The sequence below is a fragment of the Podarcis tiliguerta genome (assembly GCF_965153285.1).
Source record: "Podarcis tiliguerta genome assembly, chromosome: Z".
Taxonomy (NCBI): domain Eukaryota; kingdom Metazoa; phylum Chordata; class Lepidosauria; order Squamata; family Lacertidae; genus Podarcis; species Podarcis tiliguerta.
The window spans coordinates 24,633,713-24,661,141 of record NC_139553.1 but is presented as its reverse complement, the minus strand read 5'-3'; the positions used below and the strand labels follow the sequence as shown (position 1 = coordinate 24,661,141).

General features: G+C 42.9%; 1 protein-coding gene and 1 long non-coding RNA gene across 2 annotated transcripts in view; one reads left to right on the top strand and one right to left on the bottom strand.

Annotated features, from left to right (window-relative positions):
• CAPN6 (calpain 6) overlaps positions 1-20,253 on the bottom strand; it is a 64,622-nt gene extending 44,369 nt beyond the window's left edge. The window contains exons 1-3 of the mRNA XM_083423528.1: positions 19,165-20,253; positions 16,432-16,494; positions 10,354-10,527 (exon numbers count right to left, since the gene is read on the bottom strand). Coding sequence (XP_083279654.1) covers positions 10,354-10,521 — 168 coding nt within the window. The 5' untranslated portion in view covers positions 10,522-10,527; positions 16,432-16,494; positions 19,165-20,253. The remainder of the gene's footprint in view (positions 1-10,353; positions 10,528-16,431; positions 16,495-19,164) is intronic.
• The window catches only part of LOC310669724, a 550,125-nt gene that overhangs the window by 180,115 nt on the left and 342,581 nt on the right, over positions 1-27,429 (top strand). The window lies entirely within an intron of this gene.

The window sequence follows — 27,429 nt, the reverse complement described above, 5'->3', positions numbered from 1 at the left end:
TTGGTGGCTACAGCAGAAATGATTAAGTAAGATGCCAGAAAGAATTAAGTAAGCAAAGGAAAATGTGTGTTTTTGTTTGGCTATTTGGGTGGGACCCTGTGTACATGTCATGGAACTGGCTACTCAAACTCTATCTAGCCACTGGATTTGATTCAAGAGGAATAGACTCAGACAAAGAATGCAAAGTCCAAGACAAAACAAAGCAAATATATTCTTTAGAGTAACAACAGCTTCCAACTTCTAATAATATCTTCCTATACATATAAAGGGACGCGGGTGGTGCTGTTGTCTAAACTACTGAGCCTACGGCTTGCCGATCGGAAGGTTGGGTCCCTGCGACGGGGTGAGCTCCCGTTGCTCAGTCCCTGCTCCTGCCAACCTAGCACTTCGAAAGCACGTCAAAGTGCAAGTAGATAAATAGGTACCGCTCCGGCAGGAAGGTAAACGCCGTTTCCGTGTGCTGCTCTGGTTTCGCCAGAAGCGGCTTAGTCATGCTGGCCACATGACCCGGAAAAACTGTCTGTGGCCAGTAAAGCGAGATGAGCGCCGCAACCCCATAGTCGTTCGTGACTGGACTCAACTGTCAGGGGTCCTTTACCTTTTTATACATATAAATGTGTAAGGCTTTCATCACACAGTCTCCATGGGAGGCTCTGTAGTAGTAAATCATAATCCTGGATTCGCATGAAGTCAGGGTTGGGCAGGGATGCAAAAAGAGAAGGCAAGTTGTACAACTTCACTGACTATGGCATGGGAGCTAAAAGGGCAAGAAGACTGAGAGTGGAAAGCTGTGGGAGTGGTCTGAATAGATTGGGAAGTGTTGTTGTTGCTGCTGCTGCTTTTGTTTTAACAAAGAGAAATAGCAAATATGGGTACAACACAGAAGACAACACCAAAAAGCCAACACAACAGAGCCTGCCCCGACTCCCTACTTGCTGTACTGAAACTTTGTCACTTCTGGGTTTGCCGCGTGCAAACCACTGAACTTTAAGTACAGTGGTTTAAGTACCTGAACTCTAAGTACAGGTACCACTGTACTTTAAACTGCTATTTCTCTGTCAGTACTTCTCTGCCGCTGACCACAGCTGAGCTTGAATAGAAGGATGTGAATGAAGCCAGAAGAGCAGGAACATACCTTGCATTCGCAGGAGCCTTAAATTCAGAGATCAGTGACTTTTTCAACTCTGAGGGCCACATTCCCATCTGGGCAACCTTCTGAGGGCCAAATGCCAGCAGTGGGTGAGGCTGGAGGCAAAACTGGGCAAAGCAACAAATTTCACCTTTATACAGCACATGCTCACACAAAAACACTCGCATAGCTCTCTAGCCTTTATCCAGGCAGGCAAGAGCCATGATCAGGACCAATGAGGTGTACAGCCTGGAGGGGGGAATGTTCTGGGGAATGTTCTGAGGACTAGGCTTGAAGGTTCCTCCCCCTTGCTTTAGTCATTTTATTTATTTCCCACTAAATGCAGATTCTTTTTTTTCGGCATACAATTTTGTACATACAAAATACAATTTTGGCATACAATTTTGTACTCTTTGCTTTAAATGATCTTGAGACTACTAAGGTTAAAGTTGTGTTTGGTAGGAAGTAAGGCTGTGATTGCTTTGTTACACACACACACACACACACACACACACACCATATATGTATGTATAGGTATATATGTGTGTGTGTGTGTGTGTGTGTGTGTGTGTGTGTGTATATGTGTGTGTGTATATATATATATGTACACATATGCACACACGCACAGCTAGCAATTTGACTACATTACAGCTGCATATTTGTGGCCTGCTGCTGCCACAGAAGATGCAGTTGCTATGGCAACCCGTCTTAACAGCTTTTGTATGCCATATGCATCTCTGCAAGATAAGCCAACCTTCCTGGTTTATTTTTAAGCCACCACATGTGTTTAACACCTTCCTGTCTAGGGATAGCCTACCCAAGTCCAAGAGCAACCTGGAATATCTGTTTTAGCATAGCAGCAATACAGAGCTAAGGATCAATGAAGATGGATGGTTATGGGGAAGAAGAAAACAAGATTGTTGTATGATGACAGAGAAGGACTCTTCCATGTCTGATTGTACCATTAAAAGTCTTTTTATAGGATTTTATAGAAATGTGTCACTTGCTCTGTGAGAGGCTAATAATCTCACATACTACTAATTTTCTAATAATAATTTATTATTATTTATTTGAGTGATGGCATTTGAGAATCAAACATTATCTCTGAAGATATAGGAGAAGTTTTAGAGCAGAACAGGGTTATTTTATATACAGTGGTACCTCGGTTTAAGAACAGTCCAGTTTAAGAACGATTTGGTTTACAAACTCCACAAAACCGGAAATAGTGTCTTGGTTTGAGAACTTTACCTCGGTCTAAGAACGGAATCCAAATGGTGGAAGGGCACTGGCAGCAGGAGGCCTCATTAGGGAAAGTGTGCCTCGGTTTAAGAACAGTTTTGGTTTAAGAACGGACTTCTGGAACGGATGAAGTTCGTAAACCAAGGTACCACTGTATTAGCAATTGATTTAGTCGCTGCAAGTTGATGCCAACTGAGGTATGTGTGTCTATTTTGGGGTTGTTTTAATAATAATAATAATAATAATAATAATAATAATAATAATAATAATAATAATTTATTTCTTATACCCGTCCATCTGGCCAGGCCTCCCCAGCCACTCTGGGCAGCTTCCAACAGGATTTCAAAAAACGCAGTAAAAGAGCAAACATTAAAAACTTCCCTAAACATGATTTTAAAGATATGAATGGCAGAAGGATTTAGATAGATCTCTTCCGTTCATAAAACTATTTAGCAATTCAATAACTGAGAGCCAGTTCTACTCCAACACTTGAAAGGCATTTCAAATTGGAACATACCCATGTTCAAAAAGATGTTTCCAGAATTCAGAGGCTGGAACATGATGACAATATTTGATTCACAATTTGCAAAATGCTGTTTCCATTCTCCCAGACTGCAGGTTCACATTAACAAAATAATAATAATAATCTAGCAAGTATCTCCCAGTGTTGAAAGGAAACTGGCCTGAGATCCATATTAATAAGATTCATGAACTCTCTCCAATGCCTCAACAGAGGCTTGCCCTTCATTTAGAAACAGGTACTCTGTTCAAGTTGCTTCAAGCTCCCTGCCACATGAACACTTTGCTTCTTCATTCTAAAACATGTTCCCTTCCTTGAGTAATGAGAAGACTTGGTCAAACCCTACAGAATTTAACTTCCTCTGTGTGAGAGAGAGCACTGGAATATAGTTTATGTATACAGTGATGTTATACCCCACCCCAATCTATGAGCAGTGATAGATTCCAGGGGTCCCAGGCTTCCTTGGAATGAGCGGCAACAGAAACTGTGGTGCCTTTAGGGCATATGGTTTATATATGCATATATACAACCTGAGCCTAACAGCATTAATACCCTAACAGATCTTGCTTCCCCATTAGGTTTCCAGGGGAGCCCCAAACATGTCTCTGACTCTATAACTTTTGCTCAGGCTTCTCACTCAGCTCACAGACACTGCTTTCTGCCTATTGTCCTTCTAAGTACCTGCCAGCTGAGGGGGTTGGAAGATCCACCCATTAGCCAGAAGGGCACCATCACCTGGTTGTAGCTCTGGCAACCCAACTCATCCTTTTGGGATGCTGATAAGAACACTTACCATATTTTTTGCTCTATAGGACGCACCGGACCATAGGAGGGGGAGAACAGGAAAAAATTTTTTTTCTTGTTCTCCCCCTCTAAAACAAGGTGCGTTCAAGAGCAGGTCGGGGAACAGCGCAAAGGCTGCGCACAGCCTTGGCGCTGCCCCCCGAGCTTGTGGGGCTGGCGGTGGGGGGAAGCGCTGCTTTCCCCCACCGCCAGCCTCAAAGATCTCTGAAGCCTTTGGAGTGCAGCTGCACTCCAAAGGCTTGAGGCTTTGGGGACATCCTTTGTAGCCTCTGCAGGGCAGCGAGGTGAAGGCACCCCGCTGCCCTGCGGAGGCTTTGCGCAGCCATCCCGAAGCTAGAGCAGTGAGACGGAGGGCTGCGCAGCACCCTGTCTCGCTGTTTTGGCTTCAGGGACAGCCTTTCAAGCCTCTGCAAGGCAGCGGGGTGCCTTCACTCTGCTGCCCTGCGGAGGCTTTGCACAGCCATCCCAAAGCTACAACAGCTTCGGGCTGCAGGCTGCTATCCGTAAGCCTTGGGAGCCCGGCAGGAACTCATGCTGGGCTCTGAAGGCTTGCGGATAGCTGCCCGAAGCCCAGGGTGCACAGCGCTGTGCTCCCTGGGCTTCGGGCTGCAGGCTGCTATCCACAAGCCTTGGGAGCCCGCTGGAACCCCCGCCAGGCTCTGAAGGCTTGCGGATAGCTTCCTGAAGCCTGGAGAGCGAGAGGGGTTGGTGCGCACTGACCCCTCTTGCTCTGCAGGCTTCAGCGAAAGCCTGCATTTGCTCCATAGGACGCACATACATTTCCCCTTCATTTTTGGAGGGGGAAAAGTGCGTCCTATAGAGCGAAAAATACGGTAAGTGGCCAGCTACAGGTTATCTCACAAAGGAACTTGTCTGATTAGTTCAACAATAGAATCCTCCATTAGACTTTAATACAGGACCCCAAGAACTGGAAGGGACTCAGATTGAGCCCCTAAACCTGCAACAATACACAGCCTAGGACCCTCGTACGTATGGGACCGCCTCTCCTGGTATGCCCCATGGAGGACCTTAAGGTCCATAAATGGCAACACCCTAGAGGTCCCGGGCCCTAAGGAAGTTTGATTAGCTTCAACCAGAGCCAGGGCCTTTTCAACACTGGCTCCAGCCTGGTGAAACACTCTGCCTCATGACACCAGGGCCCTGTGGGATCTGATTTCTTTCCTCAGGGCCTGTAAGACAGAGTTGTTCCGCCTGGCCTTCGGCTTAGAATCAGTTTGATTCCCTCCCCCTCTTTCTTTTTTCCTTTCTCCTCCTGTGATGAGGCTGCATTTTAATGTTTTAATGTTGTATTTTAATCTTTATTTTTTAATAGTTTTATTTATTTATTTATTTAATCTTTTATTTTTTAAGTTTTATTTCAAACTACTTGTTTTTATTATTGGTTGTTAGCTGCCCTGAGCCCGGCCTTGGCTGGGGAGGGAGGGGTATAAATAAATGTAATAATAATAATAATAATAATAATAATAATAATATGCAAGCAGTGGAAGCAAACAACCTCCAACAGTAGACAGCAGAACTGCAGGTTCTGCAAGATTCCCACCCCATGAAAAGCAACAGGATGGGTCCCCAAGGCCCCCTACTCCAAGCTGCTTCTACTCCAGGCAAACTCACAGCTCAAAACCTTGCCATTCTCTGTCTGAATTTCTCTGCCTCCTAATTCAAACTTGCATGTTCTCATTCAGCCCACATTCAGGAGGAGTAGAACACAAAGCAGAACAACAGCATGGAAAACAAAGGAGTGGAAATCTTGGGTGGGGGAACTGCTTGCCCTGATTTCCTAGTTCCTATTCTCAAGATAGCTTTAACAATCATACTGTTTTGACCGAACGCCATAACAAAACTAAATGAGAATATAAACAACCCAGCACGCAACTAAAATCCTAACACAGTAACATCTAAACAAAATACAGATGATGATGATTATATCAAGAGAGATCCTTTTGCATTTTAATAAAATGAAATGAAAGACATCCATTGAGCAACCCACCATTTAAAAATTTGTCTCTGGTGGCGCTGTGGGTTAAACCACAGAACCTAGGACTTGCCAATCAGAAGGTCGGCAGTTCGAATCCCCGCAATGGGGTGAGCTCCCGTTGCTTGGTCCCTGCTCCTGCCAACCTAGCAGTTTGAAAACACATCAAAGTGCAAGTAGATACATAGGTACCACTCCGGTGGGAAGATAAACGGTGTTTCCGTGTGCTGCTCTGGTTTGCCAGAAGCGGCTTAGTCATGCTGGCCACGTGCTGTACGCTGGCTCGCTCGGCCAGTAAAGCGAGATGAGCGCCGCAACCCCAGAGTCGGTCACGACTGGACCTAATGGTCAGGGGTCCCTTTACCTTTACTTTAATCACAGCAAAGAAAAAAGAAGAGTCTCTCAGGAGCCATCTCAGAACCTCACTTGAAAGGGGGGTGTCAGTTTAAGCCCTTGAGGCCAAAGGCAGCCCTCCATCTTTCTTTCTGTCTGGTCTTGGGACTCTCTGCACGTCCCCCTCTTCACTAGCCCTGCTTCAGATCTTCCTCAAGTGCTTTTGCCTGGCTAGAATTTGTCCTTGAGCTGTGATAATGATGCCTCTTGCTTATGTGGGAGGAGATGTATGCATTTGTGCAGAGGGGGAAGTGGGGCAGACTGATGCAGAAAAATTCCAATCTCCTATTTTATGTACCAAAATGGGTCAAATAAAAAAAAAATTTGCTTTATGAACGGCATAACTAATCAATATTATAATAACAATCAAAAGAAGTTAGAAGATAATGAGAATATAATGACTTGAGTTTTTTAAAAAAAGGTTTTGTATCATTCTGCCCCACCTACAGGGCACTTTGATACAGTGGATGGGGCACTTTGATACAAAACGTAAATTGTATGAGAATGGTAATTATTTAGAAAAAATTAATGAAAAAACCAATTTTTATTGTGAGAGATCATAATCAGCCTTACAATTTGTTACTTAAAATCTAAATTTCGTATCAAAACTAACAATGTTTCCCACATATAGACTTTATGGCAGGTTTTCTTAACAAAACATCAAAACTTATATTAATCTTTCCTCAAACACCTATCCATTTTTTAAAAAAAACTTTGGAAAAACTTTAGAAAGTACAATAACTCATGTTAGGTAGTCAAAAAATAGTAATTTAAACAAAATGCTTTTAAAAAATAAGATAATTACTTAATGTTTAGCTTCTATTGCACATTATATCCACTGAAGTCAAAAGAAAAAGTATAAAGAGACGATGTTCGAGATGCGCCCTTTGAGAAATTTGGTTTTGGCAACCGCAAAACAACATCCTTGAAATCAATGCTTGCCTTATCTTCTACAATGGGGAAGACAAACATACAAGATCCTGTTTTTTTCCGGAGATATGACACTTGATAATCAGATATTTAGAAATGACTTTGGCCATGTAGTAAACAACAGTTTTGTTTTCTTTTCAAATTTCATGAGTAGGAAATCAGTTTAGAGATTCCATGTAAACTTCTATATTGGGGAACTATTGTACACTAGCAGGGCACTTTTATATGTATCAATGTGCCCCAACGGACATTTTCAGAAAACTAACAATTATTAATAAAACCACTGAACTTACTCACACTTACATGTAATCCTGATTACTGGGTGGGATAACTTACCTTTGGTATTTTTAAATCTTAACTAAACAACGTAAACCAGAGTTGGAACACTTTTACATTTCACGTAATTTATCAGTTGGCCGCGCTAAAAACACACCTACTCTCGTCAAATGCCAACAGAGAACTGGCGGGCGGCGTGGTCGCAACTGTCGTACTCACACCTGTATAGACACATTTTAGTGATGTCACGACACAAATAACGTTTCTCGATATTGAAATATTGTTGGTGTATCAATGTGTCCCGCCTCCCCCTAGTTTGTTTTCATGGCTGAAATGAGTCTGATTGTACAAAGATATGAGTTATGTTTGTTTCCTTGCCGGTTTTGGCTTTGGCCCTGTCCACCCCTGGGCATGCAGCCCCAAGAAGGCTTCCCTTGAGGCAATGTGACTTTTGAGCTAAGAAAGATGCCACAGCCCTGAGGCAGACCAATAACGAATCTGAGGCATAGCTGTCATCTTTTCCCGTTTCTTGCAAGGAATCCTATTCGGAATAAGGGAATTTCCCTTTAAAAAAGGGAAATGTTGACTGCTATGATCTGAGAAGGGAATTGAGAGGAAGGCAACCGATATTGAATTCTCATGGCTACCATCTTCAGTTCTATCCTGGGAGAAACGGAGGGGGAACAGAATCATAGTAAATAATAATTTAATAATAATAATAATAATAATAATAATAATAATAACCACTTACAAGTAAATAACATGTTAAGTAGCATGTTAAGTAGCATGTTAATTCTATTAAATAAATAAAAATAAATGTCAAATTAGAGCTGAGCCAAAATGACAACAGCGGCAGAATGGAAATAGTACGGAGTGTGACAAATACAGATCGGAACTGAAATCAATGTCATTTTACATCCAAGTTTAAATACAGTTTTGGTCCATGAATAAAAGAGAGTCGTGCAATCCCTGATATTGTCTTGCCTTAACAAACCAGATTAGTTTAACAAACCAATACATTATTAACATCAGCAACATCTCTACAGCTTGGACTCGAAATTCGCTGCCTGGTTTGTGGTTTGATGTTTCAAAAAGGAATATATGAAAATCGTTTTTAATTTGAATTCTGAAACACTGCCCAATTTTAAGATGTGTGTGAAATTATATTTCACCTACATCAAAATATAAGGGGATCAGTCCATGATCTATGCTAGTGGTTCCCCAACTTTTTCAGGCCACTGTCCCACTTCGTTCTATAAACTCATCCCAAGCAGCCGCTACCCTATAAAAATTCAGAACAGCGGTTTACACAACCCCCAAGGGACACAATAAAATTTAAAACAGTAATTGCACATTTATTCAAAAGATAAATGTATGCAAAAATAAATATATGTTCTGATCTAATCTTCTAGCTAAAAAAAAAATATACGGGAAAAGAATATTGCATGAAAAATATTTTTGCACATTCTTACTACCGAAAATACAAGGGTGAAGGAATTTCATAGTATAAATTGTTTATATATAGATACTTCCAAAATATGCAAAAACCTTCAACTACTACAGATGTACAGTAACTAATTTATAAGACAATAATATTACCAATAATTGGCTATCTTGTGGCTTGTTACAACTCAGAATCATAAATATAATCATAAATACAAACGAATGTGACTAAAGAAACCAAATTTGGAAGCGACAAGAGCAATAAAACTTTAAATATAAAACAAGTAAGGTGTTTCGCTTTAGGCTCTTGCCTAGTCAATTCTAAATAAGAAATCAGTGCACTCAGAAAAGCCCACCTACAGCACCTCTACAACTTAATGCTTAATGGTGGCTCGGAGGCTTTGTAGATACCAGGGGTAGACATCAAGGGCACCATTGCATGTATAGGCACCATGCTGATGAGCCTTACCTTTGGATTATAGCACAATTGCCCTTCCAGGGTGACGGCAGCAGTAGTAAAAATAAATTATCCAGTTAAAACAAACATACCCTCTAAAAATTGAGCGGCAGTAATTAATACAAGGGCAATGAATAAAAGCATTTAATAAAAACTTCAGCATTTAAAAGTGGACAGAAATAAAAAATATCTAAAGCTTTTTCCCTTAAACATTGTCAAGATTAGGGCTACATCATTTGTTTCCTGGAGGAGAAAGTTGTGCAATCACAGGGGGCACAATTTGCACACATGACGTATCTCAATCATTTAAGATGATTAATTGAATCGTACTGATTTGCTGAATCCCGATGTAATTTCCCCATGAATAACTCCCCGTCCTCAAACAAAAACAACCCCACACATTATTAAAGCAACATTGGCCATGCGGGTCAATGATGCCAACTTTAAAAATGAAGATGAAACATTTTTATTATTTGTTTCAGCTGGGGATTGTTGAGTAGATAGTCTTATACAGGCATCCCCGAGGCTAGTGTCTCAGGTCAGGTCCTGGTGGAGAACAATAAAAGGCCCTCTGCACATGGTCAAAATCAGCCCTCCTTTACCAGCACCTAACATATCCCTGCAGTGGCTCCAATCATGAAAAACTGTTCCTGACTCAAATCTGGCTTGAATTAATCCATACTCTCTCCCACCTCTTGGAAAAGAAGAACAAACACATATTGGCCCTGTGCAGATCTAACATATCTCATCCTATTAAGCCACAATATGCCCAAGCCTTGTCCACACAGTCCCTCTCTTTCCTCCTCCTGTCACAGCATGCCACAGTTGAAGACTTCATGGGTTAATAATCATGGATTCCTGCTTCATTAGAACTGGGAAACTGAGGTTACTGGCATTGGGGAAACTTATATCTGAATGCAATTTCACCCAACGTGATCCTGGTAACCATAGATTCCTGGTTCAGACATAACAGGGGACAACTGTTGGTTAACCCAGGAAATCCGGGGCACACCAAGAGGGAGCAAGGAAGAGGTGGTAAACAAGGTTTGGGCACAGCTTGTCTCAATAAACTGAGATACATTATGCCAAAGCCAGGCCATTAAGAGGTGAGAATTCAGCCAAACAACAGAGATAATCAGACTCAAGTAGAATAGGTACTTGACAAATACCTGTGGGCGTTTCCATTCCACTCTCCCCTGTGGAGGAGTGTTGTAGAAGAGAGATGCATCGCAAGCTGGAAATTCAGGGTCTTCAAAGAGTGTGCCTTCTTCAAGGCATTGCCGCTTGAGTTCGAAGTAATTTTGGTCCTTGAAGGGTTTTGCCGTTGTAGAAAGCATGGCGATCTGTCCAAAGCCAGATGAAGACAAATAGTTTTGTAAAAACTGTTTAACCAACATATCAGTCTAAGACATGAGCAGCAAGATGCAAATCCAGGGCAAGGCCGATAATCTTTACAAATGATGGATTGCAAATTAAAAGAAGGGTACGGGTACGGCAGAATTGATGGGCTGAAGAGTAATAAAGAGCTATGTGCCTAAATACTTGTGGCATTCTCTCTCTTTCATGAAGGATGCCAGCGGGGTCTGGTCCATTGGGGCAAATTTTGAGGTGCTGCCCACCAACTTCATTCTGCTCTGAGCCAGTATAGCCTACTCTGATTCTTCACAAATATAATCTGAAGTCTCTCCCCGTCATTTTCTACCTTGTCCCCTAGAGATTCTAGCGGTATGAACACTGCTTCTCTGGAGAAGAATTCAGCATAACCGCTGGCTCTTTGTGAATAATGCAGTACTTTTTTTGGACCATGCAATTGGGTGCCCATGGGCCTTTCTAATAGGATTGACACCCTCCCAGAAAAGCAGCTGGCCCTGAACCTTATTATTGCATCATTCACATGCAACCCACAACTTTTTAGCATCACACCATGGTGAAATGATTTCCGTACCACGATTACCTTGTTCAATGTATAATTAATGTTAATATTAGGCAGGCATCTTCATTGCATTGTTTTCTGTCTGCCTAATTTGTTGTTGTCGTTTAGGCCAGCTGAATCATAGAATCAGAGAATTGTATAGTTGGAAGGGACCCTGAAGATCTTCTAGTCCACCCCCCTGCAATGCAGGAATATACAGTTTTCCCATACGGGGCTCAAACCCACAACACTGGAATTATCAGCACCATGCTTTAACCAACTGAGCTGTCCAACTAAGCCAGGCATATAATTTTATTGTTTATATTTGTTTGTAAAACAGTTGATTTTAAGTATTTTTTTTAATAGTGTTGTCTGCTGCTTTTAAAGTTTTTTGGTTTTTTTTTTGTTATTTTTAATAAAGGTATTAAACTCATGTGAGCTATTTTGCTAAACAAAATTTAAAACAAAATTCATCCTTTGGAACACATTACAAGAACAGAAAGCAGAAGGGCCTGGCATGCCGAAAGTCCCTAGTTTGATCCCCGGCAGCTTCAGGTAGGGCAATACTCCTGCCTGAAACCCTGGAGAGCTGTTGCCGGTCAGTGTAAACAATATTGCGCTAGATGGAGCAATGGTCTGACTCAGTATGAGGCAGCTTGCCATGTTCCTAACTGAAGATCTCACTTCATGAATCTTACGATAACCACAAAGCTTACACTATAACAAATATATTAATTTAAGGTTCCACAAGACTCTTTGTCCTCTCTCTCACACAGAAGCACTGCACATCTTTGTGGAAATGCATTTTATGAACATGTCCCAGCCTAAATCAGCTCAAGGGAAATATTCTCTCCATATGTCTGCAAACTGCTGTGCCGTAATTCACACAGGTAGGATTTTAATGGTCATCACCCCGCACCCCCTTTTCTGCTTTCAGTACACAACACTGACTAGGAATCTCCTGAGGATTTCCAACAACATCATGGTTCAGTACATATTATAAAAATGTGATCTAACAAGCTAAAGCTGCAGGGAAAAATAAGGTGTGACTTTGTGGGGTGGCGGTTGGGGGGGGGGAGGGAGAAGAGGATGTAATTCTGTATGAGTTAATCACCACCACAGCTATCACAGCGGGAGAGGGGCTCTTCCTTCGTTAATTAGAGTAGAAACGTAATCAGCAGAAGCATCTGCTGCCCACAAACATTTATCACAAGGTTATAACCTTGTACTAATCTTCTGTACTGTGTAAAAAGATCTACCTTGTTTATCTTATTCCACCTCGCAGAACCTTTGCAAGACAACGCGTTAATGAAACACAGCTTTACAGATATCTGCTGCATGGATCTGAAGGCCTCATTTAGAGCGGCCCATCAGCCAGCTCATTCATACGCATAACAGCATATAGGAGCACATTACTGTCCTGAGCCGTGTAATGTCACCCAGAGGAGGGATTGGTACAACATTTGGGGCTTTTTAAACTTGGAGGGCGGAGGAGATGAGTAAGGGGTAAAGATGGATGCTTATAAAATTATGCATCCTATAGTACAGCAGGAATGGAGAAGCTGCAGCCCTCAAAATATTGCTGGAATAGAGCTTCCATCTTTCCGTGCTATTGGTCATGAGGGCTGTGGTTGATGTGAGTTGTAGTTCCACAACATTTGGAAGGACCCCACTCCCCCCATTCCTAGTGTGGAGAAAGCGGGTGTGGAGAAGTTTCTCACTCTCTCACACAGAACCAGGGTTGGGGACCTAATTGTTAACGAACATATTGGTCAACATAATGCTCTCACGCACACTCAAACACACACATTACGAAATGTTGGTTGTTCAGTTGCGAGTGCTGCAATGATATTCTCCTATTTATTATATATTATGATCGTCATACAATTGCATTTAAGTGGGTTCCCCCCCTGTGTACTGCTTTGAGCCCAAATGGTATTTGGGATAAATGTGATATATAAATAAACTCACCATGACTAATGCCATCAAAACATATAATCTGCTGGTTTTTAATTTCGGTCTTCAGTTTAATGGAAGATACATTTAAAAAAGATCTCTACAGGCTGCTTTTTAATCTAAGTACAGCTACGGCTTGATGAAATCAGTCAGTAATGCTGTTTGTTTTTAATTGCTGTGTATCTGTGATTTATGGACTTTATTTTTTGTAGCCCGCTGAAGGAGGCTTTTAAACGAAGATTGGCTGGAACACGCTGAGTTGCCATAAAACGAAATCCACCCCCACCCCCAGCCTTTTGGCAAACACTCTAGGTTTGGGGCAGATTCAGGACAGATAAAAGGATGTACATCTTTACACAATGTGTAGTTAAAGCGATGAAATTTGCTACCGCAAGATGTGGTGATGCTGGCTACCTACTTAGAGCTTTAAAATAAATTAAGGCAAATTCATGGAAGACAGAATGATCAGTTGCAATTATGGTTATTACGCTACCTCTGCGATTAGAGCCACTATGCCTCTTCATAGCGGTCAATGGGGAACAACAGTAGGAGACAAGGGCTATTGCACTCAAGTGCGGCTGGTGGGTTTCTATAGGCTTCGGGGAGGCTGTTGTAGGAAACTGGCTGGTCCTTTCCCCCCATTCACACACACATGCGAGTGGCCCCAGCTAGTCCAGCTCTACAGCAACTGCCCCATTCATCTATATATGATCCTATGTATTTAACAGGAAAATCAGCATTTTATTTTTAGTTATGTGGTTTATTTTTAGTTATGCAGTAAGTAACCCTGTTAAATGGCACATAATGGATGATGGAAGTTGTTTGTTTTTGCGTGATGCCTTCAGAAGTCTCCATCCAGCTGTTTACAACCCTGAGAACACTTCCATCCACAAACCGGTCTCCAGGGGGTTGCAGCTAGCTCTGTGCACAGCGTATGAACCACAAGTAACTATGATCTCTAAGGTTGCCAACTTTTCGACTTGTTCACATAGCTCAGCCTTTAATAGCAGCTTAGTATGCAGGAATTAGCAGATGATAATATTTAAATCCATGCAATGAAAGATAATCATGGGCTAATCCTTGCATACTGAGCACTTTTCTGAATGGTAAAGTTATAGTGGCCAGTTGAAAAATTGGCAACCCTTGTATCTTCTGAATGACTCAGAGTTGCTTTGGAATCAAGAGCATACCTGACGCCTTGGCATGACTTAATTTTGAGTTGTGTGAAAACATGCAGAGTTAATCCCCATGAATAGAATTGGTTGACTGAATCGAACTATGGTTCAGCAGTTGCCCTGGGAAGCTACTTTCCTCCATTCAGTTTTGCAAATGCCTGGCCCATCAAGCTGCATGGACCTCTCACCAGGAACGTAGGAGGAGAGCCGATTTCCTGATATTGTCACCTGCTTGGGAGTCGCAAAACAAAGTAGATACGCTCCAACTATTTCAATTTACCAGGGGCAGCCTCTCAAAATACAGAGAGGCCAAAAAGTGTCTTGGTGTGTAGGTCACTGTTGCTTACTGGGAGGCAGATAGGGAGGGCAGAGGTGGTGGTGTGTTCCGTTAAGTGTAAATGCATCTGTTGGGATTGCCTGATCGGTGTGGTGCATAAGTGCTGGTGAAACCAATCTCCCCACAATTTTGCCTGTTTCCTGCCCGGTATGCAAGGGTGCCCTACCTGCCATGAAGCTCATGTAGAAGTTCTGTTCACTTTGTTTGGTTGTCCCAGGTAGGCAGCAAAATCAGGAAATACAACAGTCAGGTGATTTTATATTCTCTTACTCCACACCATTTAGATGGTAATGTGCATTACTTCACTTACTGCAGAATGTGATAAGCCAGCTATGCTATATTTATTAGCTCTTCTGCTCATTCTGCCGAGCGGGGCTTGGACATTTGCCCCAGAGTCCTGCCCTGACGGTGCCACTGCCCAAATTGACGTGTCCCTAAATTGTCTTTTGGAGAGAGGCAGGAAGGGGACCTTTAAAAAATGCCGGTTCTGCAAATTTCAGCTTTCGTGTGGCCGGACCTAAAAGGGATCGGCATCTTCAAACCTTGCTCAGAAACTAAGGTTTCAGCAGGCGTGCCTTGTATGTCGAGCTATATCTGCTAAAACCTTACTTTTTACACAGCTAACTGATGTAAAGAAACCCTGTTCTGTTTAGCATCTGGCCACCCTATTTAGCACTGCTCACCCTTGGTCAGCACTGCCATCCGGTTAGGACTTTGGGGAGGATATCCGTAACCCCACTCAGCAACAAGACCAGAAGGCTGCCCAAACGAAACAGAACTGGCTCAACAATATTTTGCCCTTAAGTGAATTAATACACAGTACCATCTAAACAGAGGGGTGACGTAAGACCCATTAAGGCTCCTAGTTCAACTTAACTGAGAGTAAGCCCCCACTGAATTCAATAGGACTTACTTCTGAATAGACCTTGCCTTGCAAGGGGGTTGGACTAGATGATCCTCAGGGTCCCTTCCATCTCTACAATTCTATGATTCCATGACCATTTTCAGTATGCCTATGCAGGGTCAATATACCCACATAGGTACAATTAGACCATTCTAAACTCTGGGCTTGTAGTGCAGACCTAACAAGGTCCATTCAGAAGTAAGCCCTATTGAATACAGTGATTGAATAACTCTATGATTCTACCGTATTTTTTGCTTCATAAGATGCACTTTTTCCCTCCTAAAAAGTAAGGGGAAATGTGTGTGCATCTTATGGAGCTAATGCAGGGGGAGGCAGGTGGGAAAAGCCCCCAAGAGCCGCACACAAGCTCCACACGGCTTTTGCAGGCTTTTCCCCAGGAGGGAGAACCCGGACTGACTGGCCACGTCAGTCCCTTCTCCCTCCTCGTAGAAAAGCCCGCAGCTCCTGTGGGCTTTTGCGGGAGGTGGGGAATACTTCCAGACCTGCTCTTTGGAGCTGGGGGGGGGGGAAACCCGGGCTTCCCCCGCCAGCCCCAACAAGCTCCTGAGCAGCTCTGGGGTAGCCCACGAAGCCTCTGCAGGGCAGCGGGATGAGTACCCCAGAAGCCAGAACAGCTAGAGAAAGTGCTGCACAGCACTCCCTCTAGCTGTTTTAGCTTCTGCCTTAGCGGCGCCAAAAGCCCCCAAGAGCCACACACACACTCCACGTGGCTCGTGAAAGAGAGCGCTGAGCAGAGCCTGGGATGCATACAGGTTCTGCTCAGCGTTCCCTTTAAATAATATTTTTTCCTTGAATTCCCCCTCTAAAAACTAGGTGCGCCCTATGGTCAGGTCCACCTTATGGAGCGAAAAATACGCTATATTAATGAAAACAACATACAAAAGGCATTCTATGAATGAAAATTGCTTGCAAAAAACGTGTATATTAATCAAAACTACATACCCGAATTTGTTTATCCGGAGAAATTTGGCCGGACTGCTGATCGATTCCTGTGAGAATTTCTTTCTAAAAATAAAACATAAAAATAGTCAATAGTTGCAAAGATGTATAGATCTTAAAGTAATATTTGGAAAAAAAGGAGCTGAGAGAACCAAACTGACAGAAATGGCTATCGCTGGTCATAGATGGATGGACGGATCAATCTATTTCTGCTTTGTGTCCCTTTCACCTGTGTCCACTCACATAGGAGTCTATTCCGTTCTGTTCCTGTATTAAAAATGCACTAACGATCTCTGTTCATATGTAAGTCTCACTAAATTCAACTGGGCTTACTCCCAGGAATGTTGGGGGCTATGACTGCAGCCTAATCTGTGATGGTCATGATCAGTGCTTTTTTTATATAAAAAAATATTTAGGGGTACAGTACTCTCATTTTCCTATTCATATTGAAAGACTGCCCCTCAATGAGGCTGAACTTAGATTCACAGAATGTTTAGGGGTATGTGTACCCGTGTCACCCCAGAAAAAAAGCAGCATGATTACTAGCAGCATGATTAAAAGCAGCATGAAAACTAACTTTTAAATACATATGTTGAATTCCTGAAGCACCCCAAGTGCAAAAGGGCAGAGAAGGGAGTGAGGAAACAACCCTGAGTGTGAAAGCAGGTATGGAAGCTTGCTTCCAAACTATGATTTCTATGTTAGAAGCACAGAAGTGTCTCTAGTTTTATCTGTGAAGTGCTTCAAGGTATGGAGACGGGAGTTTCTACAAGCCCGCCATGAATTCCAATGAATCTGAACCTTATCTCTAACTTTCCTGGGCAAATGTGCAGATTGGAATGCAATTATCTTTGAATTTTGTCCTCCTCCAACTTTTGCAAAGTAGTTTTCAGCTACAAAAAAACCAACCCCCAATACTGCTATGCACTTTAAAGTACATATTTTAGGGTAAAATGTATTTAGAACTGTACACACCGCAACAAAATACGCATTTATATTTTCTGATAAAATATTCATTTAACTATGAATTTTATGTTGAATATTTTTTTTAATGTATGGTTTCATGCAGAAATGAAATGGAACTTTTGAATGAGTACATGCAAAATTAACCTGGATGAAAACAGATTGATCCCTCTCTTTCTATTAAACGCTCAGTTTCATCCTTAACTGGGCACCTACCTTTCAACATTTTGCAGACAGAAATAGGGACATGCTTGTAGCACTCATTCCAAAGATTACAGCTCCAATGCTCATTCCAAGGATTACACTGCCACTGTTACACTGGATTGTGGCTCCACTCTGTCTACCCTGTTTTCTGCCAATTTTAAACCATGGGGAATGTTTGTTGTTTTGATTACCAATATATGCAAGGGGAAATCCTATTGCCCTGCAATAGATTACCAATTGCTCAAAACATGTATTTGCAACTGCAGTCTATGAAACAGCAGGCAATGCACTGCACAGTGTCTCTTAAATTACTGAGGTGCCACTGCTACAGAGTTAATAAATCAGCTGCAACACTGAGGCTTCATTCACTTGTTCATCATATAGCCTGACATGTGGCATACATAACCTGTCAGAAGTGCCTTTCTGCATTCTGCTTAGGGCACACAGGACAGTCCCGATGGAAAAGAATCAATAGATACACAAATCTGACATAAGAAATGACAATAGTCAGAAAATGGTAGGACAATATTTTGAATAATTCAGTCTATCAGGACACTCTAAGGATCATCCTTGAACCAAGGAATTTCAAAGGGAGCCACAAATGTGATACTGCTGGATTACAAGTAAATCAAGAAATTCAGCTCAACTGAGTTGAGTCAGAAAGCAAACAATAGTTTCCAATTGCATTTTAGATGTTAACTAGTCTCTGCTTTACCTGGCTGATTGTTTCATCACACACCACTGCTGTTGTAAAGGGCCACTGTGCTTATTCTGGTTCAAACTGAATTGCCGCTATCTGTACCTTTTGCGTTTCATTTCCCTCTAAGCTCAGGGTTTGTCACCTGTCCGCTCTGCGGTGCATATATTTACAAAAACACTTTGTGCATCCAACGCAAATTCATGCCATAATAAATTTGTTGGCCTTTGAGGTCAGTCTTAAGGTTCATGCACATGCCTTGACACCAGAGGTGGTGGACTCCACTTTCCACTATGAGAAACAACTTCAGGAGAGAGAGATGACCCTGAAGAAGGACAGCTCCCAATTGTTCGCACTAAACACGTGAAAAATGCCCTCTTCACTGGCACGTGCTTTATAAGCACAGGTACAGAAAAACAGCAACAGCTGGTGTGAAGGATGGTGTATAAGAAAAATACAGCATACAGTGACCCTCAGATCTTGATCATAGATATTTTTACAAGGACACAAGCAAAGGATACTTCTCTATTCGCAACATGTGCAGCTGGCATTGAGTGTGAGATTTCCAAAACATTGCTCAGTCTTCGCTTGTTGTGCATGTCTGTTTCTATTTCTGCCTGCTAAATCAAACAGATTTTGTGCAAACTTATCCTCCGGGAAAATGTACATGTGACTCTATTTTGGAAGTCATTCTTGCATTGGGCCTAAATCTTGCACACTAAAATCCAGTCATTTGCCCCACTGACAAAACAAAATCCTTTTGTATTCCTGTACTCAGCTCAGTGACTGCTGCATACTCTTTAACAGTAACAGGAAGATATTGACAAATGAATCCTGTAAATATTGTCATTGCAGTTAAACTAGTCACTTACCTGGATTGAACCAAGTGTGCACCACGAGTTCCTGAGCTGACAGGCAAACGCACACAGAGACTCCGAATTTTCTACTGCAAACAGAACTCCCGGCTTCTTAACCTGAAAACTTTTTGGACTGTACCAAGATCTAATGAGTCGAGGGGGAGGTTCATAGTAACTTTTGTCTACTTTCCCCTCCTTCTCTCTTGTGGGAAAATAAAACACAGCTGGAAAGGAGTTTTCTTTGGTTCATTCCTGGGACACATATGTTAAAGAGTATTACCGTTAACTTCCGGTTTTTTAACAAACAAGGACATATTAGGAAGGAGGATACCAGACAGTTTGTGGAGGAATTCCTTTGCAATAAACTGGACAGGAGTTGGCATGCTTGTTATTATAGAAGGAGAATAAAAAATGAATGGGCTTGTTTGTGAAGTTGTCTTGCGATTTCCACATGGGTAAAAATGCACAAGACACTTTCCCTGCTTATTTTTATGCTGTTTCTCTTTGGCAGCAAAAGTCAACAGATTTCGAGCTGGTAAGAGATAAACTGTGAATGTCAGCTTTGTCACCAAGCAGCCAGTTAAGGCTGGTCCATTAGAGAGACTGGAGCACCAGCCCACCACCTCAGACAGCCTCCACCTGCATGCCTTCTTCCTAATATTCAGTCTGGTGTGTGGTACTGGTTCTTGGCTTCCTCCTCTTCCTCACTTTGATTTGTGTTTTTAGAACTTAGAAGGGAGAAGGATGAGGACAAAATCAGTGGGCCCTTACAGTCATTAGATCTTGCTCCACCAACTGCTGGCCTCCCTGCCTTCCACCTTGACTGTCCCAGTGGACACAGGCTGCCACTGTAGCCAGTGGTGCAGTGGAAAGGGGCACAAGTCTACAGTTTTGTTCCGAGCAGAAGCAAAGATGCCATCTGTCAGAGAACCAGGTTAACTGATGGGCCTTCCTTACTCTGGTGAGCAAATGAGGTGATAATGAGGCTTTCAAGTTTCTTTGTGACAGATTGTCATTAGAGGACGTCAGAGAATGAGGGAAACAATCAAGCAGAGGCTAGATACTTCTTTCCTTCTCTTTTATGGGGTTCCTACTTCATGCTGATCATTTAAATGTAATGCATTTGCAAGATTGCTTGCATTTCTAATTAAAAACTGCATGCAAACTATTGTTGTTGTTATTATTATTATTATTATTATTATTATTATTATTATTATTATTACAGTTGTATCCCAACTTTCCTTAAAGGAGCTCAAAGTGGTGTAGATAGTTCTCCTTCTCCCCACATTATGCTCACAACAACCCTGTGAGAGGGGGTAGGATTCATGGCAGTGATTGGCCCAAGGTCACGCAGCAAGTTATATGGGTTAGTGGGGATTTGAACCTTGGTCACCCAAGGCCTAGTGCAACACTCTAACCACCACTGTCTCCTCAGAAGGGGTGGCCATTTGCAATGATCAGCCAGTTAGTGTAAGCCTTAGTGGAAGTGTAGTGGTTAGAGTGTCAGACCAAGTCCTGGGAGACCTGTGTTCAAATTCCCTCACAGCCACACAAAAGCTCCCCTGGGTGACGTTGGGCAAGTCTCTCAGTTTAAGCCCAACCTGCCTCACAGGTGATAAAATGGTGTGAGGATAAAATGGTGGGGGCAAAGAACCATGTGGATCACCTTGAGCTCCATAGAGGAAAAAAGGGTAAAGGGGACCCCTGGCCATTAGGTCCAGTTGTGGCCAACTCTGGGGTTGCGGCGCTCATCTCGCTTTATTGGCCAAGGAAGCCGGCGTACAGCTTCCGGGTCATGTGGCCAGCATGACTAAGCCGCTTCTGGTGAACCTGAGCAGTGCACGGAAACGGCATTTACCTTCCCGCCGGAGCAGTACCTATTTATCTACTTGCACTTTGACGTGCTTTCGAACTGCTAGGTTGGCAGGAGCAGGGACCGAGCAACGGGAGCTCACCCTGTCGCAGGGATTCGAACCGCCAATCCTCTGATCGGCAAGTCCTAGGCTCTGTGGTTTAACCCACAACGCCACCCGCGTCCCGTAATGGAGGAAAGGTGTGAGATAAATGCAATAAATAAACAAATAGTGCAGGAAGCCATTCCCTTTGGAGATCTTAGTGGGGGAAGAGAATACCTGGCCCATCAAGTGGATCCAGTTGCCCACTCTTGCTTTGAAAAAAAAAGCTTTGGGCTGCACATCTGTGCTGGTGGTATGGCGACAACTTTCAAAACTGGGGCAGAAAGGGTCAAATCTTGAATAAGGATTTGCTGTGACTTTCGCGTTTTGTATTACCTCTGCCTTCATTCTTAGAAAATTACATTTCACCTTTCTTGAATTTCAAAGTGCTGGTTCCCTGACTTTCAGCATAATCAGATCAGAGATGGTTCCATTGTTCTCACAAGTTCATTTTGGGGTGGCTCATTTGATGCTTCAAATCCCATTGATCCTGGTGGGAACATGAGAAAGCATTCTGGGATCAAGCTTTGCACCCTGCTTCCTGCTCCCCTCCATCAGTGGAACACGCAAACTATTGTTTATTTTATTTCTGGGTGCCAACGGCAAGCCCCCGACTTTTGCAAACACAGAGCAAACACTGTTAGTTAACCTCTTTTCAGCAACGGCTGTGCTCGGCATAAATTATTAATAAAAATTGCCCTGTGCGAATTGCTTAATAAAACATGAGTTCGTTTCCAGCAGGGATTCTCCCCAAGGCAACATGTTTATTTTATTTTTTCTAATCTAAGCAGTTTTGTTCAGAGAAGGGACCCAGGAGAGGAAGCGTTGGATCCACACCACAATCTGGAAAAGGGTTTGCTACCTGTTTACATGGCAAGATGGCTCAAGTCAAGAATACTGCATCAACATGGGGGAGCCAAAATCCTGCCAAAACATCTGCTACAATTTTAGCTATATCAAAACAGGACATTTCTTAGATAGGACCATCTAAATGGAACATTTTTTAGATAGCACCATCTAAACGGGACATTTCTTAAGATAGAACATTTTTGTTTTTGTTTTCCTTTTATCTGACAGATAGTAGCTTAAGTACAGCTGCATGTAATCATTAGTGTTGTGCAGAGCATTTGTCCTGTACAGTGGTACCTTGGTTCTCAAACGCCTTGGTTCTCAAACGCCTTGGCTCCCAAATGCCAAAAACCCAGAAGTGTTCTGGTTTTTGAATATTTTTTGGAAGCCGAACATCTGATGCGGTTGTTGGCTATGGTTTCTGGGACACCTGTACCAATCAGAAGCTGTCCCTTGGTTTTTGAACATTTTGGAAGTCAAACAGAATGGATTGTTTGGCACTTTTGTTTTTGCTATTTATTTTGCATTTTTGTTTTTGAGGCTTTTTCGGTTAATTTGTTTTTCTGACTGTGTGGAAAATCAGTTTAGGTACTGACTGATTGATTGATTGATTGATTGTGTGACTGCAGAAATGGATAAAAGCCCCCCCCCCCATCCGAACAATGACTATCATCAGTGCACGTAAGAAAAAATAATAATTTTAATTTTTATCATCTACAATACTGTCTAATTTATTTTATAGTACAGGACATTGATTATTGCTTTCATTTTATGGATCAGTGGTCTCGTTGGATAGTAAAATACATGTTAAATTGCTGTTTTAGGGGTTGTTTTTAAAAGTCTGGAACGGATTAATCTGTTTTGCATTACTTCCTATGGGAAAGCATGCCTTGGTTTTGGAAAGGATTTCCAGAAAGAATGAAGTTTGAGAACCAAGGTACCACTGTATTATTTCTTTCTATCATCCTCCATCAATTAATTAGAAAAGAAATTGGATTCCAAAATTATCAAAGGACAGGGAAAACCTTTGGTGAATACCTGGTGGAGCAGAGGAGAGTGCCCCTGTTTAATTTTGAGGTGGATGAAGGGTACCTATGAGTGCCCTTTCTTTGGTTCTGCAAATCATCTTACCTGTGCATCCTTCCTAGATGCCCACACTTCAGTCAAAGCCCAGGGGAAGACATCATGAGCTTTTTTCAGATCAGGAACCATGAGCAGCCGGGGTGGGGGGGACAGAGCACTGGAGAAATGTTCACACTGGAAAGAAAAAAGCACACGCCATCCTTGGCCACCTTGCCATACGTGCTCAAAGCCCCACACCCACGAAGTCTTTGAATCATAGAACTGTATGACTGGAAGGACCCCAATGGTCATCTAGTCCAACCCCCCACAATGAATGAATCTCAACTATAGTATCCATAAATTCTAAACAGATTTGCAAGTGCTCTGAGAATGAGGCGGGGGGGGGGAGACAGACTCTTTTGTAGAGGAAATGTTGTAAGAAACAGAAGGCCAGATTTTGGCAAAATAATACTACTAGCACCAGCATCAATGCCAATTCTTGTTAGGTATTCAGAAAGAGATTGGGAAGGGAACAAAAGGTTCATCTAGTCCATGGATAGGCAAACTAATGCATCTCTAGGTTATTTGTGGGGCAAAGGAATTTATTCATCACCGCCATCAGGCTCAGCTCCAGAAACTTGGTCCAGCTGCTCAAGCTGGGTGGTGCAGTCTTACCTGGCCGAGTCCTGGTAACTGTAGGACTCTGGGACAGTGCTTGGAGAGAACTATTTTCAATTAACAAAGTCCGCATAATTGGTTAAAGGCTTTTTTGTTTTGTTTTTTTACACCACCTGAAAGCAATTCCCACAGTTGCTAGGTGAATGGAACATAAATTAAATTTCTTTTGAGGTAGAACTTTGAAGGATTTCTACATCTACCTCGACTACAAAGCGGTCTATGTAGGGATGTTTTGGCTCTGCTTCAGAAGCTGCAGCTGGAGCCAGATTGTTGGTGGGAGCTTCTGGTCAAGAGCATGAGACTTTATTCTTGAAACAGCTGCGCTAACCGCCCATCCGCTACCAAGCCAAGTTCAAGGTTCTTTTGCTAATTTGCAAAGCCCTGGAAAACTTAGGTCCAAGATCACTCAGGAAATGTCTGAATCCAGATTGATCACCAGGATCATCTGCAGTAGCATCCTTGGTCATTCCCTGAGTCGGTGAGGCTCCTTTGACAGCAATATGAAACTGAGTGTTTATAATAATACAGTAGTACCTTGATTCTCGAACGGCTTACAGTGGTACCTCTGGTTACGAATTTAACTTTGTTCCGAAGGTCCGTTCTTAACCTGAGGTGGCACTTTAGCTAATGGGGCCTCCCACTGCTGCTGTGCCACCGGCACATGATTTCTGTTCTCATCCTGAGGTAAAGTTCTTAACCCAAGGTACTACTTTCGGGTTAGCAGAGTCTGTAACCCGAAGTGTTTGTAACCCGAGGTACCACTGTAGTTGTCAAACAAATCGGCTCCTGAATGCCACAAACCCGGAAGTAAGTGTTCTGGTTTACGAACGTCTTTTGGAAGCCAAATGTCCAACGCGGCTTCCACTTGATGAGTGCAGGAAATTCCTGCAGCCAATCAGAAGCTTCCCCTTGGTTTTCAAATGGTTTCGGGAGTCAAACTGATTCTCAGAATGGATTAAGTTTGAGAACAAAGGTACCACTGTAATAATAATAATTTATTATTTATACCCCACCCATCTGGCTGGGTTTCCCCAGCCACTCTTTAGTGTCATTGCCCCAGTCCTGTGGAACACTTTGCCACTAGAGATCCCACAGGCGCCTTCTGTGCCAGGTTTTAAATGCCTGCTGAAAACTTTTCTATTCCTCCAGGCCTATGCAGGAAATAAAGAACACATTAATCCAAAATGGTTAACTGATGCCTGTTTCTTATTTTTTATACGTTTTTTATTATATGGTTTTATGTTTTATTGCTGTAAACCACTTTGATATATTTTTTATGACACAGCAGTATACACATATTTTTATAAATAAATAAAATCTCACATGTGCTTTTTTACTAGTTATACTCTGTGGGTCTTTAAGCTTAAAGATCAGAATTGCTGGGCAAAATGAATTAAGCAATTCACCTTCAACAGCCTCTGCATTTAGATGTATACTTAGTGTTCTTAAACATCCTTTATACTTCAGCACAACAGCCTGTAATATTCGGAATGTGGGGTGGGGAGTTTGGATGAAATTGAATTGAGAACTGAAAGTGAACCAGACTGGCCTATCTGGTGAAAAGATGAACTTCAAGAGCAATTGGTTCCCTTTTTTGGACATGTGGAGCTTGAACAAGAATAAATCCCTTGGAAAAAATGAACTTTCCAAATTCTGTTCTTGAAGGGCCTCAGGTGCCATCTGCCAGAGAACCAGATTAATTGATGGGCCTTCATTAGTGAGCAAATGAGGTGATAATGAGGCTTTCAAGTTGTGTGAGCTCCATTTGTGTGTGAGCTCATGAGAGTTCCACAAGATCATGCATAGCTCCAGCAGTAGCAGGTAAGGAACAACCCCGAAGGATTCTACTGCCCAAGGTGGTTGCCTCAGTCTACCACAAAGGCCCTGGGCAAGGGCTTAGAAGTGCTGCAGCCCCAGATCCTAGTGTGCCTAGTGTGGAGTTTCAGATGCTGGAACTGGAAAGCTGCACTGCACAGGCCTGGGGCTTCTGTCAGTGGTGATGTCGGGCTGCGCATCCCCTCACCTGCTGCCTCTCCTCAGCTCGGGCCTGAGTCTGGCTTTGACACTAGTTGCAGCATGCAGGGGTCTGTCATGCATTGCCACAACAGAGGCTTTGCATCACTAAAAATATTGTTTATCTATTTACAGTGGTACCTCAGGTTACATACGCTTCAGGTTACAGACTTCGCTAACCGAGAAATAGTGCTTCGGGTTAAGAACTTTGCTTCAGGGTGAGAACAGAAATCGTGCTCCAGCGGCGCGGCAGCAGCAGGAGGCCCCATTAGCTAAAGTGGTGCTTCAGGTTAAGAACAGCTTCAGGTTAAGAACAGACCTCCGGAATGAATTAAGTACTTAAACCGAGGTACCACTGTATAGCCCACCTTTTTCTTCAAGGATCTCAAGGTGGGGTACATGGGTCTCAGATTACATACGTTTCAGGTTACAGACTCCGCTAACGCAGAAATAGTACCTCGGGTTAAGAACTTTGCTTCAGGATGAGAACAGAAGTCACGCAGCGGCGGCAGCAGGAGGCCCCATTAGCTAAAGTGGTGCTTCAGGTTAAGAACAGTTTCAGGTTAAGAACGGACCTCCAGAATGAATTAACAGTGGCGTAGCATGGAGGGTGCAGGGGGGGCCGGCCGCACCGGGCGCAACATCTGGGGATTAGGGTTAGGGGGCGCAAATCCACGGGTTAGGGGGCGCAAATCCACGGGTTAGGGGGCACAAATTACTTGCCTTGCCCCGGGTGCTGACAACCCACGCTACGCCACTGTGAATTAAGTACTTAACCCAGGGTACCACTGTATACACCACCTTTCCTCCAACGAGCTCATGGTATCGGTTCTCCCCCTCCTTGTACTATCTTCACAACAAGACTGTAAAGTAGGCAAGGCTGGGAAGCTGTCACTGGCCCCCAAGGTCACCCAGTGAGATTCATAGCCCAGTGGGGATTGGAACCTTGGTCCCCCAGGTCCAATGCTATAACCACTACACCAAATGTTGATTTATACGGTGAACGGCTGGGAATTCTGGGACCTGTAGGCCTTCCTCTTGCTTCGAATAATAAACAAACTATTTAATTATTATTATTATTATATTATTATTATTATTTTATTATTATTATTTTCCAACTCTCTTGCAAGCCTGAGCTTATTCTGTTTTAGTCTGCCTGACCTTCTCTCTGCAACTGTTGGCTTCTCGTGCATACTCTTCCTTTTGTGATTTCCCCCTTCTTTCGTTTCTTACCGTGCCTTTCTTCAGCTCACCTGTAAGCTCCTTAGGCCGCCACGCTGGTTGCTTTCAGTTCCTCTTTTCTTTCGTGTTGGAATTGTTGCTTGAATGCTGATGGTTCCTTATTTTTAAAGCGAACTTGGTTTGGGCAGCTCTCGGATAGAGAATAGCCCTCTGTAGACACACAGCCACCATAATAAGAGGGCATGGCTATTACCACCATGATCTACCTGAGAAATTCTCTGAGGTATTTCCCCTGCCCGGAGACAGAACGCTAAGCCAAGTGCGTGATATTACTGACCCAGAAGGAAAATTTTCTTAGGTCATAACAACAGAGTTCACAGTTCTACGGCATCGCAGTGAAATGTTTTTGCGAAACCTGCCCTGGACCTCCGCCATTTAGTTGCTCTACAAGTGGAAGAGCTGTATTTGCATTAGGAGTTGTTGGAAACCGAAATTGCTCACTAGGTGGCAGCATTGCTCAACACTGACCTAATCTCCCTCT